The sequence below is a fragment of the Cyprinodon tularosa genome, unplaced genomic scaffold (genome assembly GCF_016077235.1).
Source record: "Cyprinodon tularosa strain WSP-4 unplaced genomic scaffold, ASM1607723v1 ctg887, whole genome shotgun sequence".
NCBI lineage: Eukaryota > Metazoa > Chordata > Actinopteri > Cyprinodontiformes > Cyprinodontidae > Cyprinodon > Cyprinodon tularosa.
In genome coordinates, this window is record NW_024039659.1 from 101810 (window position 1) to 125691 (window position 23882).

General features: G+C 37.4%; 1 protein-coding gene across 1 annotated transcript in view; it reads right to left on the reverse strand.

The window, feature by feature from the left end:
- LOC119775655 (replication protein A 70 kDa DNA-binding subunit-like) overlaps positions 1-23882 on the reverse strand; it is a 55385-nt gene that overhangs the window by 16394 nt on the left and 15109 nt on the right. The window contains exons 8-13 of the mRNA XM_038273706.1: positions 23294-23396; positions 23116-23184; positions 20008-20200; positions 13301-13437; positions 12633-12781; positions 6828-6957 (exon numbers count right to left, since the gene is read on the reverse strand). Of these exons, the coding sequence (XP_038129634.1) occupies positions 6828-6957; positions 12633-12781; positions 13301-13437; positions 20008-20200; positions 23116-23184; positions 23294-23396 (781 nt within the window). The remainder of the gene's footprint in view (positions 1-6827; positions 6958-12632; positions 12782-13300; positions 13438-20007; positions 20201-23115; positions 23185-23293; positions 23397-23882) is intronic.

Sequence of the window (23882 nt, forward strand, 5' to 3'; positions counted from 1 at the left end):
CAGAGGGCGAAAGTAAAAGTGCACTGTCGTAAATATGCTCAGCTGTTCTCCTGGTTTCTCCGTCAAGCCAGGCGCGGTTGTTTTGAGCTTAGCAGACAGGCGAACGCAGCTGGCGCGACAGAAGCAGCGAGTTTACATGCAAAGTCAATGGTTGACGCGCGTCAAGGCGCAGCAAAAGGTCCCGCGGCGCGTTTTGAGCAGCAGGCGCAGCACGTCTGAGCAGCTGAAGCAGCGCGTCGGGCGCGTTTAAGCATCTGACGCGTGTGACGCGCCGCAAACGCGCTGCTGCTCGAGATGGAAAACGCGTGTGACGCGCCGCAAACGCGCTCCTGCTCGAGATGGAAAAATTTTATTTTTGCTGCTCGAAGCGCCGCCTCAACCAATCAGAGAAGCTGATCTGGGAGCTGGCAGGGAGAGAGACACAGCGCTGATGATCAGAGCGCTATGATCACTCCTCTTAAACAGTTTATTGACGCCTAAATTAACTTAATCTGCCGGCAGAATATGCAGTTTGGATTATTTAGATGAAAAACACCTACCAGCTGGCGGCGTGAACCGCGAGGAGGCGACCCAGCCAGAGGCTGCTGATGAAGGGATTCCAACTGTCGGCGCACCGCTGCTATGTGGGGGTCTGAGCGGCTCCGACAGAAAAAATATTGGAAGGCAGGATTGTAATCTGGAGGAACTGACTGCACTGATTACGTTTTCAGGTGTATTTTCTCACTTAAAAACATATTAAAACTACTTTATTCCCACTGATCACAGCAAATATAGCTGCAAGGCAGAGAAAGGATAGTGAAGCTCCGCCCAACGCGCGTCAGACACACTTTTGCACCGCGCACCAGAGCAGCAAAGCTGCTTCAGCCGCGCGTCAGAACTAACTGGTACAAGCAGTAAAAATGAAGCAGCAGACGCGATTTTGCTGCTTTTGCTGTGTCCGGTGTGAAAGCAGCGCTGCACAAAGATCGCCACTGTGCTAGCAACAAGAATGCTTTTAACTGGGGGCGTGTAGCAGTTCTCGCCGTAAAGCAAGACCGACTCTCGCGAGACTTTTGAGCCTGTGGGTGCGGGTCGGTGCTCCTGCAATTGCAAGTGCGGTTTTTCCCCCACAGACCACCAGGGCGGCCGAGAATACCTTTGTTCAACCTGAAATGACTCATTTAATCATCCATAACGTTATGGAACACATTAATTAACTGAAAAATGTTGCATAGTGTGCCTTTAAGTAAAATTTAAGGACATGTTTTTTGCAGGTTTCTATTTAGAATTATGAGTTTAGTTTCACAGAAAATCTAGACCATACTTTTATACAATGTTCTATGTTTAGAAACAGGTACTCTAATCACTAAAAGCTCCATAAATAGGCACCATTTCAGGTTTATCATGTGCTACAGCTGAAGCTGTGCACATGTTATAAAACGTGTCAGAGATTTCATCTGAAAAATCAAACTCCTACATGGCGTTCATGAAAACAGAATTTTAAAACATTTTCTGCTATTTTGAGCATTGAAAAGAATAGATCTGATCTTCTACAAGCGTTTATCTACTTTCCTCTCAATATCCTTCAAATATCCTTAATGGGTGGATGGGGATTACGTTATGTAAACAGCAAACTAAATCTTAATGTACCTGTGTGTATATTTTTATGAATTTAAACAATTATCTAAATTAAGTGTGTTATAAAGCTTTTGAAATAAGCCATAATTGGTCAAGTTGTTCGTGCTTGCTAACATATATCTTTGAATACTACCACATCAAGATCTCGAGCTTGTTCATTGATATTGATCTTAACTTCATTTGATGCATTTTCTATTTTTAAGGATTTTTACTAAATCTATTAGCTATGGAACAGGAGATTTGCGTTTTGGAGTTTATCAGTTTGCCAGATGATCACCAGTTTGGATAGACTCTCCCTCTGGGTCACTCAGCCTTGTAGAATGACAAATTTAAATGTAATCTGCAATTGTGATGAAAATGAAGATACTAAAAATACAGCAAAAAAGTTATCAAAGAGAAAGAACTTATAAAATCTAAACTAAATCAGTTTCGGCATTATATGTCCAATTGTTACAATTAATTCCAACTGGTACACGCACGCTGTCTACCCCCTCTCTATATGACTTTCAGAAAATCTTGGCACAGTTCAAAAAAAGAGCAGAAAGCGTTTGAAAAATCTTTGCATAAGAGAAGCAAGACATACTTCTCTTCCTCTTTAATGCAAAAGTTGTGCTAATACATACAGACACACAACCAATCTGACAAGTATACATGAATATTATGCAAGGTTATATGCAAACAACCAAATATTTACATGAGCAATGTACATATAGTTACGCTAAACTTCCTTCTGTTCCAAAATCAAATTAAAGTGTACCAGTCAAACAGAACTAAATTAAAATGCAGTGATGCAGCTGTAATTTAAAGAGATATTAGAACCTTAGGCGCTAGAACTCTCAGTGGTAAAATCAACAGCTAAAAAGGAAAGAAATGCTAATTCTGAGGGGAAAAGGCTATTCCTCACATCCTGTAGAGAAGCATGGCATTCCATTTCCATAAATATAAATACAAAAAAAAAACCCTACACAGCAGATGAACAATGTCTCACTACAAGTGGGAACACTTGAAAGTTCCTGCGTGCAAGCATATACAAATTTAAAGCACAAAAATGTCATCTACACGCACATATAGAAAACCAAAAAGAACTCATTTTTCCTACGCTGCACCAGACGGTGTTTCTTCTCTGGGTGAACAGGCCTTAAACAAGATCCAGGGATTACAGCTAGAATATAAACACACTAAACAAGGAACACAGGCTAGCGCTCGGCCAGTCTCATTACTAATGTTGGCCTGAATGAGTCTATCAGAGAGTCTTTCTAGGAAGTGGGCCAAAATCACACACATACTGAGGGATGTTTTTCTTTTTTTCTGTAAACCACAATTCCTGCAAAGTGTTTTGTAAAAGCTCTGAATGTGAAAAGGCCATTGCGTTTTCTGCATCACTCATGAGGGGGCTAATGCTGTGCTGCGTCCCCATGACCTCTACACTTACTGTCACTCTGACTTAAGAACCCTCTGACACTTTTCTCCCTCTGGCTAACATTGACTCATAGTTTCATAATCTGTCCACCCATCCATCCACTCAGAGTCCATGCCATGGAGCAAGGACCCTTCTGAAATACTTTGGAAGAGGCTTTTTTTTTCATTAATTAGCAAAGTTTCCCCCTTTAGCAACAGTCCCAACCCCCATCAACACATCACTCCTAAGTATTCATCCGCGTGCCTGCCTCATCAGATTTTGAAGATGCAGGCAGACTGGAAGGCTGAAGACGTGGGAAGGTGATGTGGAAGGCAGTGGGTGGGTGGATGTGGCAGAAATGGGGGTTGCTGAGTGTTCTTGATGATGGCAGATGCTACAGTTAATTTGGACATAGAGGACAGTCGGACCTTGACCAGGGTTATTTCATCAATAGGAAACCCTTATAAATGAACCTCACAGCATTTCATCATTAAAAGGCTTTCTGCTGAGGGCTTTTCTTTTCTCTCTGTAGTCATATATAGTGCCTTTTAAGAAAATTCATACCCCTTCCTTGAGCTTTTCTAGATGTTGTGAAATTGCACTTGGAAACTTTAATATGAAGAGCCCTTCTGAAGTGAAAAAAAATGGGGATTTAAAAAAGGGCAGGGATTTAATGGGCATGCAGGTGGCGCACCAGTTAGCACGCCTGACCCATGTATAGAGGCCTTAGTCCTCGACGTGGCAGACCTGGGTTCGAATCAGACCTGTGGTCCTTTCCTGCATGTCTCTCCCCCTCTCTCTCATACCCCTTTTCCTGTCAGCCTTCTGTCTAAAGAACGAGCCACTAGTGCCGCAAAAAAAAAAAGAAAAAGGGCAGGGATTTCAAAAAAAAAAAAAATTAACTTTTTACAATAAAATTATCTAGATCATGTGAGGCAGATATGTCATTACGTGACCCAGAGTTATTAATCAACAGAGTCAGCTTGTTCCTAATATGTGCCAAGTTTCTATACGCTGGCACATCTAATGAATGCTAGCTGAAACTACCAAAACCGCTAAACCAACATAAGTCACAATCTAAATATCATATCATGATGCTGCCATAAACATGTTTCACCATCCAAGTGGGCTGTTTAGGCTGATGTGCAGTATTACTTTCACATGTAGATAGCAAATCTCAAAATTTCCCTGACGTGATCCGAGCACCTTCCTTATCTATCCTGTGTGGTTTGTGATAAACTGCAAATAGGATTTATGGATTCCTTTCAACAGCTTTCTCATAAAAATTATACAATAAAATATATTTAATAAAAACCAACGTTAGTTAGGTACACAATGAATAGTTTCCTATCATGGTCTTTACTGCTTCTCTGAGTAATACTTTCTTTGCCTAAACTATCAGTTTTACTAGACAGACACAAAGATAGAAGACACAAAGAAAGAAAGGAATAAAGTAAAGAAGAAAATATAGAGAAAAAGACAAAAGGAAGATAACAGGAAGACAAGAATGATATAGGGATGGAGGGAGAAAAGGCATTAATTGAGGCTGTGAGAAAAAAGAAGGAAGATCACTACCTTTTGGAGATAAAATTGTGAAAGAAAATGTCTGCATATAAAAAATGTTTCCATATTTATCCAGACCGGAGAAATACTGAAATTAAACCCTATTCTTTGCTGACTGTGTGGGAACTTAAAAAACACACATGATTAATCAATTTACTAATTAGCTGACCTCTGAATGCAATGGATTGGAAATAATCTTTAAGAAGTTTTAGAGTCCTTAGCCCAGTCATAAATGCATTTTGTCTGTTTTATACTATATTTGTAAAGAAATAAAATAAAAACAAAAAACATCTCATTCTCCATCTACTAAATTTGTAAAACTTAACAGATTATGGAGTCTTTTAAGCCTCTGCATAGACGAAAACTTTGGGGCAAAGTTTCTACCCTTAACGACGCTGAGGAGAGCTTACCAGAGCACCACCAGTGGCACATTCTCAAACCCACTCAGACACTCATAAGCACAAAGCTTTTCATGCACACTTACCAGAAGATTGACACACATGCTACAGTGTGAAAGCATTTTAATTCTTATCACACCAAATCCCAGTGTCACCTTCTGGCACCTAAAAGTAATTAAAATTTACAAGTGGAAGGGTAACCAAGGGAAAATCCACTTCACATAATTGATGTGGTTGCACACGAGAAATTTAATGCTTGTCCCAAAACCCCAGACACACACGGATATCTGCATTAATTTGAAATGGATTGTACACTAATATCCCACATCATCCTCCATCTCTAACATGCTCCTCACACACTATTCCAACACACCATCAAATCCCTCCACCCACAAAGATGGTGGAAATGAGAAGAATGCAGATTTGGAACACTGCAAATCACACAGATTCTATAGCTTTAACTTAAAGGGATAGTTCGGTATTTTTGACATGAATCTGTATGGCATCCCCATCACCAGTGGCATGCAATCACACTGACTTACCCCTGGCAGCGTCCTGTGAGCAGAGTTATCGTCCAGTTTTGGTCAAGCCGAAAGTAGTCCGGCAGGTTTTTAGGAACAGCGAAATAAAACTTTTCTCTTCCCAAAACATTATGTGTTCAAAAGAGTGATATTTTTGCATCCCAAAAACATTGTAGTGGAAAAAGTCACACGTCGTTATCAATTGGTCCTATTTTCTCTCTGTTCGTATCAGTGCGCGCCGTCATTCAGACAGCGAGCTCAACAACAGCCAGATGCATGTCTCCCTCCGCCCAGCTAGGAGCTAGGCGCTAGGAGCTAGACCAGCTAGGAGCTAGGCGGAGGGAGACATGCATCTGGCTGTTGTTGAGCTCGCTGTCTGAATGACGGCGCGCACTGATACGAACAGAGAGAAAATAGGACCAATTGATAACGACGTGTGACTTTTTCCACTACAATGTTTTTGGGATGCAAAAATATCACTCTTTTGAACACATAATGTTTTGGGAAGAGAAAAGTTTTATTTCGCTGTTCCTAAAAACCTGCCGGACTACTTTCGGCTTGACCAAAACTGGACGATAACTCTGCTCACAGGACGCTGCCAGGGGTAAGTCAGTGTGATTGCATGCCACTGGTGATGGGGATGCCATACAGATTCATGTCAAAAATACCGAACTATCCCTTTAAGCTGTAGCCTCACAGTGGATGACGAGAACCCTTTTCCTCTCTTTTCATTTCAATTAGAGAAACAGCTGGGGGTGCACACAGCTGAGCAAAATCCAGAAGAGAAAAGAGGCCAAGACAAAAGAGGTAGAATGAGAATTTCTCTCTTTTGAACTCACCTCCCTGCACCTGACATTAAAACCATTTGTCTGTACTGAATTCTGAAAAATTCTCCTCTCCTCTTTTTCTTTTTTACAGTACTATATCCGTTATACTCTGCAAAACAGATTGCTTAGCACTTAAATTTTAAATGACACCTTTTTTTTGTTGTGCTTTAAAAAAAAAAAAAAAAAAAGAAGTATCACCAATTCACTTTTTCTTCCATGCTTCCACACTTTTCTAGTAATATTAGCCCTCTAGGCTTCCTCTAGAACATAATTAGAAATTTTCATTAGTAACATCATTGATCTTCAAGCTATCCATAATCAGTTTCCAATTAAAGGCACGGAAAGAGGAAAACTAATCTGAGATAAACCAAATTAATTAGATGAAATGTTTAGCGAGTGGCATACAACATTTAGATGAACCCCACTTCTCGTTATAACCATGACAACAATGCTGAAAAATAGACCTTTGTGTAATAAGAAGCTGTGCCTGTGTATATCCTACCTTCTCGCCGTGTCCCATGTTTTCATTCTTAACATCGCTCAGCGTTTTCCAGTTCATCTTTGGTCCAATGCTGACTGACATGGTTTCTGTTAATGACTGGCTGTCGACTGCATAACCTTCCTTGTCATACCTACAGAGTGAGCAAAAAAAAAAGATAAATCAAACGTCATATTGAGAGATAAATATGTAAAATAATCACGTAAAGAAAATCAAACACCTAGAATTGTCTTTAGAAGTTTAAATCTGCTCAACATCAACATCCTAAGAGCTTATTTAAACTTATCTTACAAAGAGTACAATAATGCTGTATAATCCCTAAATAGTTTTCATTTCTTTTTTTCATAGTCTCTTACAATTACACTCTGCCTATATATGCCATTTATAGTCCACACATATATAGTCTGTGCACATGTAAATAATTATCTATATCCTGTATAGCACTTCTGGATAGATGTAAACTACATTTCGTTGCTTTGTACTTGTGACAGTGTAATGACAATGAAGTTGAATTCTATTCTATTCTACTGATTGATGCAAAAGCTAGAATTTGTTGTAGAATTTCTCTACATACGGTTATAATTACAGACAGATTAAAAAATAATCATACAATTTTCCACATTTCCAATGAAATCTTTTATAAGCTGGGGCTAATGGCTCTATGGCTTCTTAACTTGGAAAGAAAATCCATTAAGGGATCAAGTGTCACAGTTTTCTTTTACTATTATACTGTATCAGGTTCCAATAATATTAATTCCTTCTATTTTATGTATTTTTTTATTGTTATTTTTTTTTGTGTGTGTGTGTGTGTGTGGCAGGGATTTTGGACTGCTTTTCAAAAATTTTGGAAAAGACTAGATCAAATAAAGTCTTAGCTGATCTTTTGGTGCTTGGTAAGGTTATAATACTTCGTGTGAAAAAGAAAACCTGCAGCTGTATACATATGCAACACCACTTTCTGGAGAAAAGTCTAAATTTATCCTCTTAACATCTACTTCATTTTGGGAAAATCTAGCCTATTTTGCATACCCAAATTGAAAAGCAAATAACTTAGGAACTGTAAGCCCATGTTACATGTGTGATACATTATTTGAAAGCTAACACCTTGTAGTTTATGAATAAATATGAAATATAAATAATGAAAGTTGGATGAGTAGAACACAGCCCAGGCTACATCAGTTCAAACATGACTCAAAGTCATTTTTTTTATCCTTGAAAATAATAGGTCTCTTTTGAACAGCAGTAATAAGACATGGTTGCTTGTTGTGACTGCTTTGTCATGTTTGCATTTTGACATGCTACTATATTTGTGTTAATTGTGCTTTAGTGCTCGCTGTGTCCATAAAATTAACTTGGTGGTTGATTTGTGGACAATCTAAGCTTTCCAACGACATGTCTATATTGGTAAACATTTTACCAGTGTAATTTTCATGCAAGTTTTATTTAAACGCTTTAAAACTTGTCGCCGGTGACCCGGTGGGTTCTGAGAGGTTAAAGACAAGACAAATTTGAGGAGTTTTACCACAAGCAAGAATGTGGATTTGAGAAATCAGACAATGCTATGAAAACCTCCGAGAACTGCAAAAACTGTCAACCACGGCGGGTGTATTACAGATAAAAGATGAAGGGAGTAATGAAAATAGACTTCACCACAACTCTCCAACTAGGTGGTGTAAACATGAACACACTGGTTATGTAACAGAAGAATGGTCCAAAACTGAGGCTAGTAGGGATACAGCAGGAAAAAGTTACGTTTGTGGAAGAGAGTTCCCAGAGTCACAACTTCAGTGAAGCACTATGAAGCGTGTCAATACTGCCAGGATCTATTCAAAAAATCAGCCATAAGAATGTTCATGGTTATAAAACTCATTAGGTCAAATTACAACCCACATTTACAGTATATTAGTGGAGATTTATGTACAAACTTGAGCTTCTGTATAAATATTACTCCACCCCCTTGTGGTTTAAAGGGATACAATTATAACTAAACCGATCAAATTAATACAAACTTGAGTTAAATCTTTGCAGATCCTTTTTCTTCATCGTTTTGTCCAGAAAAACAAAAAACAATTGTTTAAGTAAACGAATAACTGGTTCAACTTAATATGTAATGATTGTAGTGATATCTGCATGTAAAACTCTGACTGGAAGTGTAGATACTGCAAGTCTCATGTGTTTTAATTATTCATCAACTCAGTCTCCTAGGTCCTATTTATTAAATTACACAGGACAAAAACAAACATCAATTGCTTGTGAATATTCAATGTGATAAAGTTGCTACAAGTGCTTTCTTAAGAGAATTTCAGCATTATTTGTAAGAAGAAAGATTTGTTTAATAAGTTAACTGTTTGTGTCAGTATCAATTGAACCTATCTGAAAACTCCCCTATTCCCATATCTTATTTGCCGTCGCATAATTACCTTAATTTGATCTGACATGGATGTCTAACATCCATAGATGTTTCCCCAGATGAATCAGCTTTCATATCTCTTTTATACATAATAACCCTTTGTGAAAACCCCGTTCATTATTCTGCGTACGCCCTATATCTGTTCATCTCTCTTCCCTTTTATTATTCAATCCAAAACCTTCATCCATCAGTGAGATTGTTCTTCTATGTTCTGGCTGAGCGGCCTTATCAAAGCACAATACAGATTCATCAGTGTACTTCGTTTATACAAACAAGTTTAGCAGAAAAAATAAATATAGCTTTGCATAGAAACATGAAAATTAAGCCTCTCTTTGTAAAGCATACAGCTGAATGTTAAAAAGAGGCGGTAAACATAAGGGAGAAAGTAAGGCATCAGAGAAATATGGAGGTAGTGGAAAAAGCAAAATGGACCTTTGAGCATCAGGATTCATTTAATCAAAAGACTGGATAAATAAAGCCTAAATCAGCAATAGTTATTATTCACTTGTTTTAGGGAATCATAACATTTAAAGGACAAAAGCATCACAGATTTTGCCCAGCGACAGCCCTGAAACGTCATTGCTCTAGAGAAGATCTACATGGAGGAATGGGCCAAAATACCAGCTACGCTGTGTGCAAACGTTGTGAAGACTTACAGGAAATGTTTGACCTCTGTCATGGCCAACAATGGTTATGTTACAAAATTTTCTCATAGCTGAAGTGCACCTATGGTGAAATATACAGACCTCGCTCATTATTCAAAGTAGGAGAACTTGCACAATCAGTGGCTGACTAAATACTTTTTTTGCCCCAGTGTATGTATGTACATATAAATATATATATAGCTATATATACACACACACAAAAAGAAAAGGAAAACAGAAAATGTATTTATATTTTTTCCTGTAGCCAGAATTGGGAACAATCTTAATGAGCGAATGAGTCACAACTCAAAACCCCTCCACAGGAGCTGCTAATAGGAATCCAGTTTGATCCTGCTTAGCTGGCTTTGGAGCAAAGGCAGCAGCAGTTCAGAGCTAGAATCCAGGAATAAATACATGCTTCTCTTTTTCCATCAGTCCAGTGTTGTCTGGAATCCCACTGAGACTCTGGCAGCACAAACCAACATTCTCTCGACACTCAATAAACAGGGTTTTTGCACCTATGTTTCCCTATAAGTGTGTGAATGAAACACAGGTGTATGGTTGGAGGTAATACCATATTTTATAAAGGCTGACAAGGACATCCTGAAAAAGGTGTTGATGCCCCTTCAATTCTTTCATATTTTGTTAACAAACATGAAATACATTTTTGTGTTATAGGCCAAGATGAAGCAGGGCATCATTTTCAAAATGGAAGAAAAGTTATACTACATTTTTATAATTATACTGTAGAAACTCAACTACTAGTTGTGCCTCCACAAATCTGGCTTTGATGGAAAAACAGAAAGAGAAATTTATCACATTCATACAGTAACAGCCATTAAAAATGGCCCTTCCCAGTCAAACGGCAGCCAAATGGCAGCCCAATTCCCTGCAGCTCCAAGCCAAATCCCCTCCAACTTCTAGCCACTGGCCTTCTCCTGGGTGTGCATATTTTTTTACTCTGACTTCATCCTATTACTGAATTACAGGGTCTGACCAAGAGATGGTACTTCTCTTTGGATCTTATTGTCAACAAATCATGACAGAAAGAATATTTTTAGTACAAAAATTGATTTTTAAAAAGGAATTGTAGGGGACAAGCCAAGGACACATCAAGGAAAGTTTGCGTTATGTCCTGCAGGAGACACACTAAAAATGTGAAAGAAAACACTCTGACTAGATGAGACAAAAATGGAAACCTTTAGTATGAATGTAAAATGCTAATTAGAACACTCTAAACACCATCCACATCTGGTAGTGGTAGTATAATGCCATAAGGTTTGTTTTCTTTGACAGAGAGGGGCAAGGTGGGTTCAGTTTAGGGGTGGGTATTGGCAAAGAAGTCATGATTCGATTCGAATCACGATTCACATGCCACGAAGCGATTCTATCACGATGCATCACGATACTCGAAATATTGCGATGCATCGCAATGCATTGCGATATTTTCTCTGAACACTGTAAGAAAAGGATACAGCCATTACCAGTGGCTGACTGGCTGGGTGTGATCTGGATAGTGTCTTCAATTGATACATAACTGAAAGCAACTGAATTCATGCCATGAAAACAAATACTGGACAGAAATATTACTATTACTGGTGTGGAAACACTGACAAAAAGATCTTAGGATTCATCAAACTTAAAATAACAAAATAAGGATAATCAGTGCCGTTTACATGGCCTCAGTGGTCCTTTAAACCAATAAAATGAAAACATTCAAATGTCTATTTCCCCTTTTGCAAAACGTGCATCATATCAATTTCGTTTTTACCTTCCTTGTTTTTAAAGCCAGAATGCATCCAAGCATCTGACTTGAAATGTGATGGAGCCGCGGAGCGAATTTTCTCAGTCTCCTCCATATTTTGTTTACGAATGACTAGTCTCAGTATCCCACGGCCGGACATGCTTGTGACACAAAGCAGAGGGCGTCAACACATCCGCAGCGACATCTGCTGGACTGGAAGTTGTATTCCACTTGGTTTGGCTGATGTGCGCCAACCATTCATGTATTTTATTTGTTCATTTTTTTTTTTTTATAATCGATTCTTGCCTTCAAGAATCGATGCAGTAGATCACAAAAATTAGAATCACGATGCATCGATTTGACGATTATTTTGCACACCCTTAGTTCAGTTGATGGGAAGATGGAAGTTAACCAAAGGGCAATTATCAAAGAAAGTCAGAGGCAACAAAAGACTTTAGGCAGGGTGAGAGAGGGTCAATTCTAAGGCTGCAATGATCGTAAATATGAACGGCACATTTAAAGTCCAGAAACTCAATTAAGAATTTATAGAAATACTTGGCATAGAAAAACACGGCACAGATTAAGGTGATTTCACAAAATAGAGAGCAAAGATGTTAATGTTAGACAGATACTTCACAATACTTAAAACTTTGAATGTAGTGAAATTTTATTTTACAAAGTAATAACTCAAGGGGGATGCATTCAAATGCCGAACAAACAGCTTAAATTTGCTAACAAAAAAAAAACAGATCTCAAGTTCTATTATGTGTTGGTCAGTTACATAAATCTAACTAAAACATGTTTATGTTGCTGTAACATGATAAAACGTGGGAGTTCAAGGATTATGAATAGGTTAGCAGAAGGATATTTCTTTCTTGTTAGACACATATCAACTTGTGCAGAGTATGTGACAGAGTATTAGGAAGGCTGCAATTTGTGGACAGTTCTCTGTGTGATTATCAGTGTGTGTGTGTGTGTGTGAGATTGCAGTGTACATCACTGTGACTCACCAGACCCTAAGTCTGAAGGCTTCGGGTAAATCTGGGTTGACCATGACTGTTGAACTGAACAAAGCTGAGAGAGATCTGCCTCCAAAATCAGACAAGCGAGCTCCTTTGATGGCAACAACAGGCTGTCCTGAGCCGTCAAACTTCTCCGCCTGGAGAAGAAACAGAAAGAGACGTCAAAAACTGATAGGGGAGAGAGAATTTGCGGCAGTAAAAGAGCAAGGTCTCAAATGTTAATCTGTGTCTGAAACTTTTAGCCACTGAAATGTACTGTAATATCAGCAAAAGTTTACTTTAATAATTAGGCTAACTACAAGTTCATTTTGAAGTAACTTCCAGATTTTGGTAAGGAGGACGGATTAACTCATGCTGACCAAATGAGATGGGAGAAGAATGGTGCCATATTAGCCTCATGTCTCAAAACAGAGTGTCTGGTCCAACACAGCGCTGAAGGTCACAAGAGTGATTTAAACGATCCAACAGCCCAGAAAAGCAAATCAAAGTGCTCTGTATGCAAGACCACCCACACAGACGCCATCACAGATGCATAAACGCATGGGCTCCTTCAAAAACCCAGTTAATTACAGTAGGCTCAATGTGTTTTTATGATGCATCATAAATCCAGTCATGGATGCATGCAGAGAAGCAGGGAAGGAGATTAAAGCTCTTACCTCCTCCCCCCACAGAGTGACTGTCACCACTTTACCGGTGGTGTCTATTAGGTTGATGGCCCTCTTGGAGACTTCTCTGCTGTTCTTTGTGGTGATACGGGATACATCCTCTGCACTCTTGCACACTCCAATTATATCTATAGGCAGAGAAAGGAACATTTCAAATATCCATCAACAAGTAATGCATGAACACAGAAACAACCACTGCGCTGGCGATTTTATAAACACCTGATCAGCATCAGTGTCATGTGTTTTGAGCTTTTAACAAATTAAACAGGACTTCCTTTAGCTTGGAATTGGTATATTTTTGCTTCACTGAACATTTGGTGCACATTGCATTTTTTGTTAATTACCTCAAATGACATAGAAACAGTACCCACATAAATACCACTGGACAACAACACTTTTAAAGCCATTAAAAAGGTACGAGCAATAACCCTGCCTGGTTGTTTAAGTACTCTTATAAGAAATTAGTAGAAATCTCATATAAATAGTTTGGTTATCTGCATAATATTATTTTTTAAACTGTTTTTAAACTTCAAAATGTACTTTGAAAACTTGAAATTACACTAAGACTCAAATTGATAATAAAGCTGAAAAAGAAGACCAGTGTTGGAGTCCAACGTGAAACCAATTAAACATCACTATTGACTGAGAGGGTACTAAACAAAAGAGAAATGTCTGTTCCCAATTTCTAACAATTTCATAATCTTTTCTTGAGGTGTTTTCTTGTCAGTCCAAGTAAGGTTTGAACTACTCAGCAGAAGTTTGAAGAAATCAATCTAAGTTGCTTGAAATCTCATATGGTGCCAGTTGCATAGTTGGAGCAGCGTCATGCTGAGGTGTCTGGTTTGCTATCGTTCCCATTACAAATGTGCACAAATCTATGCCAATATTCTGCCAAATAAAGTAGGTAGGGGAATGTGGCCTCGTGGTTAGGGCATTGTGCTTGGATCCCAGAGGTTCCAAGTTGAACCTGGAACCTCTCAACCCCCACTCCCACGTACTGCAACTCTGGGTCCCTGAGCAAGACCCTTAACCCTCACTTTGCTCCTGGGCGACGCACAATGAAAGCCCACTGCTCCCCAAAGGTCGGGTTAAATGCAGAGGGCTAATTTTTTTGCTTTGTACTTGCGACAATGTAACAACAACAAAGTTGAATTCTATTCTATTCTAAAGAAAAGTCTAACATTTTGCAATTGTGGTATTTCCATTAAATGACAGATACTATTAAATTGTATTTGAAGACATTTGTTCACGTGGTAACTGTGACAATAACATGGTAGCAGTGGAAGTAAACACATGAAATGTATCCATGTTTCAGGTTCAAGTGGGCGCCATCATCCTCCTCTTCCTCTTTTTACGAGGCAGCTGCAGAGCAAGTACTCATATGAAAAAGAAAAAAAGTGTTTCCATTTCAGTTGTGCGATATGTAGAGATTTGGACACAACTGAAAAAAAAACCTCATTGAAGAGGAAAAATTTTCATAAAAGAACTGTTTTTTTTAGCTAATTTATCGTTGTAATTACAATTTGCATAATTTGAAGGTTATTGTTTAATATTAATGTTATTTTTTATATAGGACAATAATTCAAATCAAATCAAAACATATTGAACAGTTTGGTTTAAATGTCTTGTTAAAAACCTAAAAGTAATGTTGTGTGTAACCTTCTGACCGTCACAATGTGTTTTTAAAAGAGGGGGAAATTTAAGGAAAGCTTTTAAACATTCTGCTTGGTGTAAATTGCTGGACACACTAGACAACAACACTGGACACTGATATAACATTAGTGTTCATGTGTTCCTCATATGCTCATTACATTTCGATTACCAAGTATGACTAAGAGTCATTTAATGGAATCCTGATGTCTACTGTCCTAGCTATTTCAAAGAGAGTAAAGAATCATTTAACTAAAGGTTACTGGTTCCTGATTAAGCAAATAATTTAATAAAACATTATTTGGCCAAATAATGTTTTATTGCCCTCCTGGATGTGCACTGTGAATTGGTCTGAAAACATTCCAATTTCTCCAAATTAGTGTAAAGCTTTATATTCCAGATAAACTTTGGTTTTCATCTTAAACTGTAATATGGTTTTTCAACTATGTTTCCCCTTCCTCTTTGTACATAGTAGTTTAGTTGAGTTTCACTGGTTTTAGTTAAGAGTTTTAAAGTGAAATATGTTTGACTTGGAGCTGAATGATTTTTGTTAATAAACTCGTATATTTTGAACAGAAGTTGTAGTGAATTTATTCCATGTATGTGCAGCATTATTTGTTTGACAATGATTTGAGCGCGAATAACTCTTTCATTTATTGTTCTAACACACAGCTAGTAGGGTGTGTGTTTATAAACAACATATAACAGCCCAAATAATATCTGACTAAATAAGATATTTACCACCCCTACCAGGGAGGGCAGTAAACATCTTAAAGTATCAGAAATATAATATAATATAATATAAAATCACAACTGGAGTAAAGATCAAGGAAAGGGAATGTGTAATCCCTCTGATACAGTCCAATTTGAATTATGCTGACATTTAAGTCTAACAGGCTGGCTTTTGCTCCTTCTTCTAAATCACAACAAAAGCACTCATTTCTTATTAATGTTCTCCATCATGTTCAAGGCTTTAACACTTCTTTTAGGATTGCACTACAGAAAATGAGAGACAGCTGAGCTCCAAGACTGCAGAGGACCTTATTTTACAATTCAAAGAGCTTAATTCAAAATAACCGGTGGATCTCATCATAAATCAAATAGGAATGTCACAAGGTTCCCAAAAAACAAAAGAGGACAGATGTTAATGTACAGTTACTAGACAAGTAAGCTTCTCTCGGAATTTTTCACTTAATTCAATTGTCTTATATAAGTACCTACTCATATTTTATTCATTTGAAACGAGAACTATCACTTTTTTATAAACCATTAGCAACAGGGTTTAAAGTTTCCTCCTAAAAACATTGTTAAATTAAATTCATTCCTTAACCTACAAATAATAAAACGATAAACCTGTTCCCTAAATATTATCATAATTAGCATATATTAAATCACAATGCCTTTCCTTCTTCTTTTTACTTGCTCTGAAATGCTGAACCTCTCCAAGCGGTACTACTGCTAGTATTTAATCAATGTAACTGCAGGAGGGCTTGGATTTCAATAGTCCATTTTTATTGCTTATTCTGCCTCCTTTTCTATGCATATGATAAAAACAAAAACAAAACTAAGAAATAAAACCCTTTTGAACAAAGGGCGGTAAGAATCTCTACATGTTTTACAGGGTTTTGGTAGTTAATGTTCCTTCAGGGCAGGTGGCCATATGTAAAATAAAAGGAAAATATCCCAAAACCAGTTTTTCAAATCACTCATTCTTCATTTTGCACTTTCTGTTAACCTTTTTCTAAATTCTTTCCCACTCCTTTTCCCTCTTATTTGCTCTCTGTCAGTGTTCTCTCAGCCTTGCTTAATTCCATTATGATTGAGACGATGTCATCCACCTATGAACTCCATTATCACAACAGGAACAGGCTGACAGTTCTCATTACTATGTTATAATCCCCTATTTAACAAAGCCATAGAGTGGGGAGGGTAGACGAGGAAGAATGGAGAGACGACAGCTTAAGACGTGTAACACTGGTCCTTCATACCGAACGCAAACATACTCCTTTAGCTAAACTCCTCAGGGGATCAAATGATGCTATTGCCTAAATTACTCTGAGTTGACACTTATGGGAGAGTCTCATAATTCTACTAAGTGAATCATGAAACCTGTTTGTAATTTAAATAAAATAAATCAATAGATCAAATGTTACTATAATTTAGGTTTTGAAACTGTTCTAAAAAGGTGATGAGGACAATCATATGGGAAGCAAAGGTATATACTTACCACTTTGTTAGGGATTGCTATTAATATAAATACAATTTACAAAGAAATAAGTGTCAATCCATATTGAATAAAACACTGATTTTCCATCGTATGCATCTTTGAGGGATTAAGTTCCAAACTAAACAGCACAGAGTTGTAAATATGGCTGTTTTCTGGGCTTCATTGCAGCATAGTAGGGCTGGGTGGTATGACTTAAATTCAAATCATGGTATGAATCAAATCTTTCTACAGTAACAGTATCTAGCGTGTTGAAGCATCCTCTGCATTGCGTCACATGGTTGCTGGCCAGAAGTCAGTTCATTTCTGATAATGAAGACCTTGAAGGACATTATCCTGCTTAAACCATGGTCACTTACAAAATAAATGAATATTAAGTCCCTTATTAATACCTAAATATTTCTTTTTTCACAAAAATTGGGTGAGTAAACTATTTATTATATTGTAATTGTGACACATTGCTATGGTAACTGGCTCTGGCCACAGAACCTGCAGCCCTAATTAGCAGAAGGAAGTGAGATCATTGGTTAAGGTGATGCCTTATGTTAGGTGATACAAAGTTTCATTTCAGAGGGCAAGTGCACCACCAGCTTTTGAGCCAGCTCATTAATGTAAGCAATCAGGCATTTGACTTGAACCTTAAAAAAAAAAGAGAAAAAAACGTAAACAGAGCAAGGCTAAATAGAATTCTCTAAGGGAGCGTCCTTTTCCTTTCGTACACCATCTTTGTAAAGCGATCTCCCACTGGACATTCAGCAGGCTTATTCTGTTCTCAAAGCCAGCTAAACACCCACATATTCATTTTATCTAACTCAATGCTTACACTTGTTGTAATATTGCAGTTTCCTTTAGTTTTTATGTTTTTGTCTGTTTCTAAATTGTATTATTTTATTTATTTATTTTTATCACCTACTGTTGAGCACTTTTTTAAAGGGCTTCAAAAATAAATGTATTATTATTTATATTATCATTGGAGTATTATAACAGAGAGTAAATCAGAATCAAGTATTCACTCAGACAATGATATAAATCACAGTTTCTTTCTATTTCAATGAAATGAAACTATGTCAGAGTGACATAAGATAGATTTCTGTCTAAACATCTCTGATCATTTGTTTTATATAATCTATTTTTTTATTCAATAACCTAATCGGTTCCAATTTTGTTATTTGTTATAAATATTTCTAAGTTCAATATTGTGTGAGAAAAAAATGTTTTGTTTATCCAGTATTTAATATAGCTAGTTCAATAAACTGTTAAAATACACCTTGGTAGAACCGGGTTGGATCCCTTTTTGCCTTTAGAACTGCCTTAATCGTTATTTCAGTGAGGTAATGCAAACATTCTGCCTGCTGCAGATCTGTCCGATGCACATCCATGAAGTCAATCTCCCATTCCACTACATCCCAAAGCGGTTCTATTAAACTAAGATCTGGTGACTGTGGAGACCAGTTGAGTCTCCACAGTCACTCACTCATTGTCATGATCAAGAAACCAGTCTGAGATGATTCACGCTTCATGACATGGTGAGCCATCTTGCTGGAAGTAGCCATAAGAGGATGGGTACACTGTGGTCATAAATGGATGGACATGGTCAGCAACAATACTCAGGCTGTGGGATTAAGACAATCCTCAATTGGTCCTAAGGGGCCCTAAGTGTCCCAAGAAAATATGTTATTTAAACCAAACCGATCGTCTTGACCATGACTCTGAGTCTACATGCATAGTTTCTGCCATGTGATTGGCTGATTAAAAATGTGCATTAATGAGCAGTTGAACAGTTGTACAGAATGAAGTGACTGGCGAGTGTATAATGATGTCCTTTTTTTTTTTAAAAGCACCATGTCATTAAAAACAGTCCATGTTATGGAAAGACCATCTTGATAAAGGAGAAAACTCAAGCTTTTTGAGGGTGACAGCTACAAATGTTTACATTTTGTTACATTATATATATTTTTTTAAATATTACATCCATAGACAACTAGAGTGGTGCATGGAGTTTTATATAAATATATATTTTAAAGGTCTGAAATATATAAATATCTGGTTATGATGTAAATGTTTACATGAGTTCTGAACCAAATGGAATATTAGGTGAAAGTCACATGAGACATTGTCAGGTGCTGCCAGATTCCAGTAGCTCACTGTTAAGAGGTAAGAAATTTTTTCTTGGAGTTATTTTTTCCCAGATTGCAGTCAGACCCCCACCCCACCCAAAAAATTCTAATGCGGACAAATGAGGGTAAACATGAGCTGACCTTTATAACGTTGATGCCAACGAAGCAAAGAGGCCATGAAGCCACACGGAGATTTCTGCTTCATCTGAGCATGTAAGTTTAATGTTTAATAATGCTAACATAGCATTATTAAGTGACAAATGAGCATAATTTCGCTAGTTTTACAGCAAATGTCTTACTTATTGCTTCTGTATCTCATTAATCGATAACTTGCATTCCTAATGGCTGTAAATAAATATAAATAATGCAGAGTCTTCCTTTTTCAGACGTATCAGGAGTTGTTTAAATGCAGACAAAATCAACATTCTGTTTATTAAATTATCATTAGGGAGAATTCTTCTGGTTGGAAAAAAAAAAGGTTTTAGGTGGACTGTGGTTGGCACCATCCACCATAATAATGCCTGAAAAAACATAATGGCTAAAAAAGACACAATAAAGACTTGTTGCTATTTTAACTCTGAAATGCAGGACCTAATTTTATAACACCAAATCAACTTTGTATCTTTAGGATTTAAATAAAAGATTAAAGAGGTTTGTACTTTTTACAGGCTCATGTTTAGGCAGGATTCATTTAGGTTTTCACTTACCAATAATGGCATCTTTGTCTCTGTTTTCCAAGTCTCCAATAGGCACAAAGTCACACTGCATTGATGGGATATCGTGGGTGTCCTCACAAGGCACAATAGATGAATGAGCATGAAGGGTCATCTCATAGTCGTTCTTCAGAGTGGTGTACTGTTTGTTGGCTATCTTTAGAGTAGCCTTTGAGATGTAGTACACCTAAAGAGAGAGAAAAATCATTCACTCACATTATAAAATTAGACTTAATCAAATAAATAATGACAAAAAGGAGAAACTGACAGATCAAGCCCTCAAAGGAAATTTACTGAATGAAAGCAGCCTCTGTTCAAGCAAAACTTCCTATTTAGAATAAAAAAACCTCCAGGTCAAACTGAGGCTCAGTGTCCCTATCAGCCCAATCACTTCTTTAATTCACCAGAAAATAAGCAGCAGTTGAGAGCGACTCTGCTTAACAGCATAATTTAAACTCAATCTGCTAGGCACTCTTCTTCATTTACTCTCCCAAGGCTCCAACATCCCACCTCTCTCTCTGCCTCTGGGTTTGTTCCTCTCAATCCTTACTTTCTTCTACTCCCCCTGTCTGTCCTTACATTTTCAGTTAGCACATAAAGGCACAGCAGTAAGGAGCTTCTGTAAGCAGCATTCTGGCTGCTTCCAGCAACTTTGCCTTAAGCTTGGTCTATCAATGCTACAATCATATAAATATGGAGGGTGGAGGGTACATATTAGATCTAGATTTATCTTAGGAAATCTAGTTAGTCTAGGGACTAATTGATGTATTTAGTCATTTAATACCATACATTTAAATAGCATGCTCTTCATGGTAACAGGCTATTGCACGTCCCCATATGAGGACTGTACACTTGGCTGTTTTACCAGGAGCACTAGTGCTCCCAAATGACAAAAAAAAAATTTTAAATAAAAAATTTACCCGGGACATATTTCACTTTTTTTTTTAAATGGGGGTTTCAATATTCCTCTGAGATTACTCACTTACCTAAAAGTAATCATTTTGTCATTTTAGATTGTCCTATGATTTGGTGGTAACTGTCACAAAGTCACTGAACCAACATATAAGACTATGTGCATTTACAGGGACTTCTGTGACTGAGTTAAAAAAAAAATAGTAGTGCTTTCTTCCTGTCCATCAAAATGATGAACAAGGTCATAAAAATTCAGCGTTTATTGGGAGGAGAACTCTTGGTAGTAAATCCCCTAGTAGCAAGGGTGTCAGTGTGATCACAGACATCAGTTTGATAGTTTATGTTATTGAGGTCTGCACTGATGCTGACATTCTCTGAGGGGACTTGTATGTGATACATATTCCTATATATACAAAATGAAAAAAATTATGATTTTCTAGCTGCTTGTGTTAAAAGGCAAGTCTGTATTGTGTCCATAAAAAGAGAAGGAAAAATGTTAAACAAGGGATCTTGGGTTTGCATAATTTGGTTAAATAAGACTTTCCAATAAACAATATGTTTGTTTTGGGAAACAAAATATAAAAAGACCGATATAAAAAGACCAAAAGACCATTAATAACATGCTTATAATTTATTTGTACTTTAACATTTTGCAACAGTAGTTATATATTTTGTCGTTATGTAGTATATTGTTGTTTACTATGGTCTCAGCAAAGACTTAGACCAAACTTCCTTCTTCCCAGACTCCTCCAGCTCTGCTTTGGGGAGAAACCGAACAACAGGCCTGGCTCCAGAGTGATGTGTTCTTTTAAAACAAGGCTAACGACTTCCTTTTATTCATTCGCTTTTAACACTGGCAGGATTTAGTTGTTGTGACCTTATTTATTTAGTTAAAACAATCTATCAGTGCCTTATTCTATTTCTTTATGCTGTATCTTTTTTATTCTTTTCTGGGTTTTTTTTTAACACTTTAGCTGTTCTAAAGCAAATAAAGATGATGATGATGATGATGATGATGATGATGATGATGATGATGATGATGATGTTACATACCTCGCTTTTATAGTTCTCATAAGGGCTTTCTGAACAGCTCTCTGTCTGACCTGTCATAGCATTTGTTGGGTTTGGGTGACCCTACCAGGATCCCCAAGGGGATGGGTTTAATGCAGAGGTAAATTTCTCCAATGTGAGATCAATAAAGTTCAATTATTATTATTATTATTAAGCCCCAGATGTCATACCCTATGGGACCATCTGGACACTAAAACCACTCCACCACGTTAAGGTGGCAGTTCAAGGAGGAGTTCTTGTTGCCTACTTGTGCATATAACTTGGCAGTAGTAGGTCTTTCTTCCAACATGCTATTTCTTTCAGATATTTTATCAGTGATCTACTGGATCATATTCAGATGACATGACTGCCCACTTAAAAAGGTACATTACCATCTTATATTTATTCACATTCGTACATTTTGTAAATACTACATTTTGAGTTATCTATGAAAAAATAGAGAGAAAATAATCACCTCCATCATTTGACAAAGGAAAGTAAAGAGGGGCAAATATATTACTGTTGAAGCTCATTTACCTTTAATGATTAAATGAGCTTTTTGACAGCGTATCAGAACTGTAAAACATCTGAATCATGAAGGGAATCCAAATGGGCAGGTTTGTCTGTTCCTAAAACAGGTGTTAATAATTTAAATCACAGCAGTGCATCACCACAGATCTAAGCCAACCCTCTCATCTGCATTATTTGCCATCACAGAACTCACTATGATTTAAAAAGGTTTTGCACACCACCCCACTTCACAGACTGTCTTTAAATCCCTGCAGCCAGAAACACGACAGTGTTCAGTAAATGCATCCCTACAAACTGAAACAGCAAAGCTGGCAGCAATTCCTGGACACAATATCAAAATGTTCAACCTGAAGAAGTCAGCAAACTGTTTCTCAATATATTATCTGATAATATAAAGAATATTTTATTAACAGACTTTGATCAACTAAAAATGCAGGTTAAAAAATTAGCTAAAAACACAAACAGCTCCATGTGAAATATGATTTTCTAACAGTTCTTGCAAATCAGGAACCAGTGAGAAGCAGTACACTCTAAATGTAAATTTTTATATAACATTTGCAAAAGGGTCTTATCACTCAAAGGACTCATGGATGAACAGGATGTGCTCACCTTGCCTTGCTCCACTAGAGAGAAAAACTTGTCCACTTCGTTGTTGAAGGCTGTAATCTTGATTTCACCCTGTTGACCAGTCAGGCAGTTACATGAATAAAAAAAAGAAAGAAAAAAAAAAGAAAAAACACAACAATATGTGCCATAAGCAGCCAAATGTTGGGATGTCTCTACTTACACTCTCATCTACTATCTCAAAGGAGAAGAGCTTTCCCTCTCCTCTGGAATTACTCCAGTTACGGATATTGGATTTGTTTGTGACTCTGGCTCTGATGGTCCACCTAAGAACAAACCATACAAAGGCATCTATGATGGCAGATCACTATGTAGACCGTAGATGCTAACAGAGGGTACAATGTATGTGATTTTGTTTAAAGTACTTCCTAATTTCTTGTCAAAAAAAGGGCTGATTAAAACAAATTTTTCCACAGTTTAGGGGTGGCTTCCCATGTTTTAGATGACGCCTGGTATACTTGAACTCAATGAATGATTCAATATAAAGCCTCCAGAAAATTATTCAGAATTTCATTCAGCTGTTTAAGGACCAAAACGTGTTCAAACATGAAAGATTTCCTCTAGCATTTAGGTCTGAAGACTGAGACAGAAGGTTGATCTGGTGAACCATTTCCAAGTCTATTTGGGCATTTGTTTTAGATCATTGTCCTGCTAAAAGGTCCTGTGATGACGTGTCTGTTTTGCCTGCAGACAGGGGTACTTTTTTATTTATATGTTTGAGCATTTCATAGAGTTTTTGGTGACATCTACTT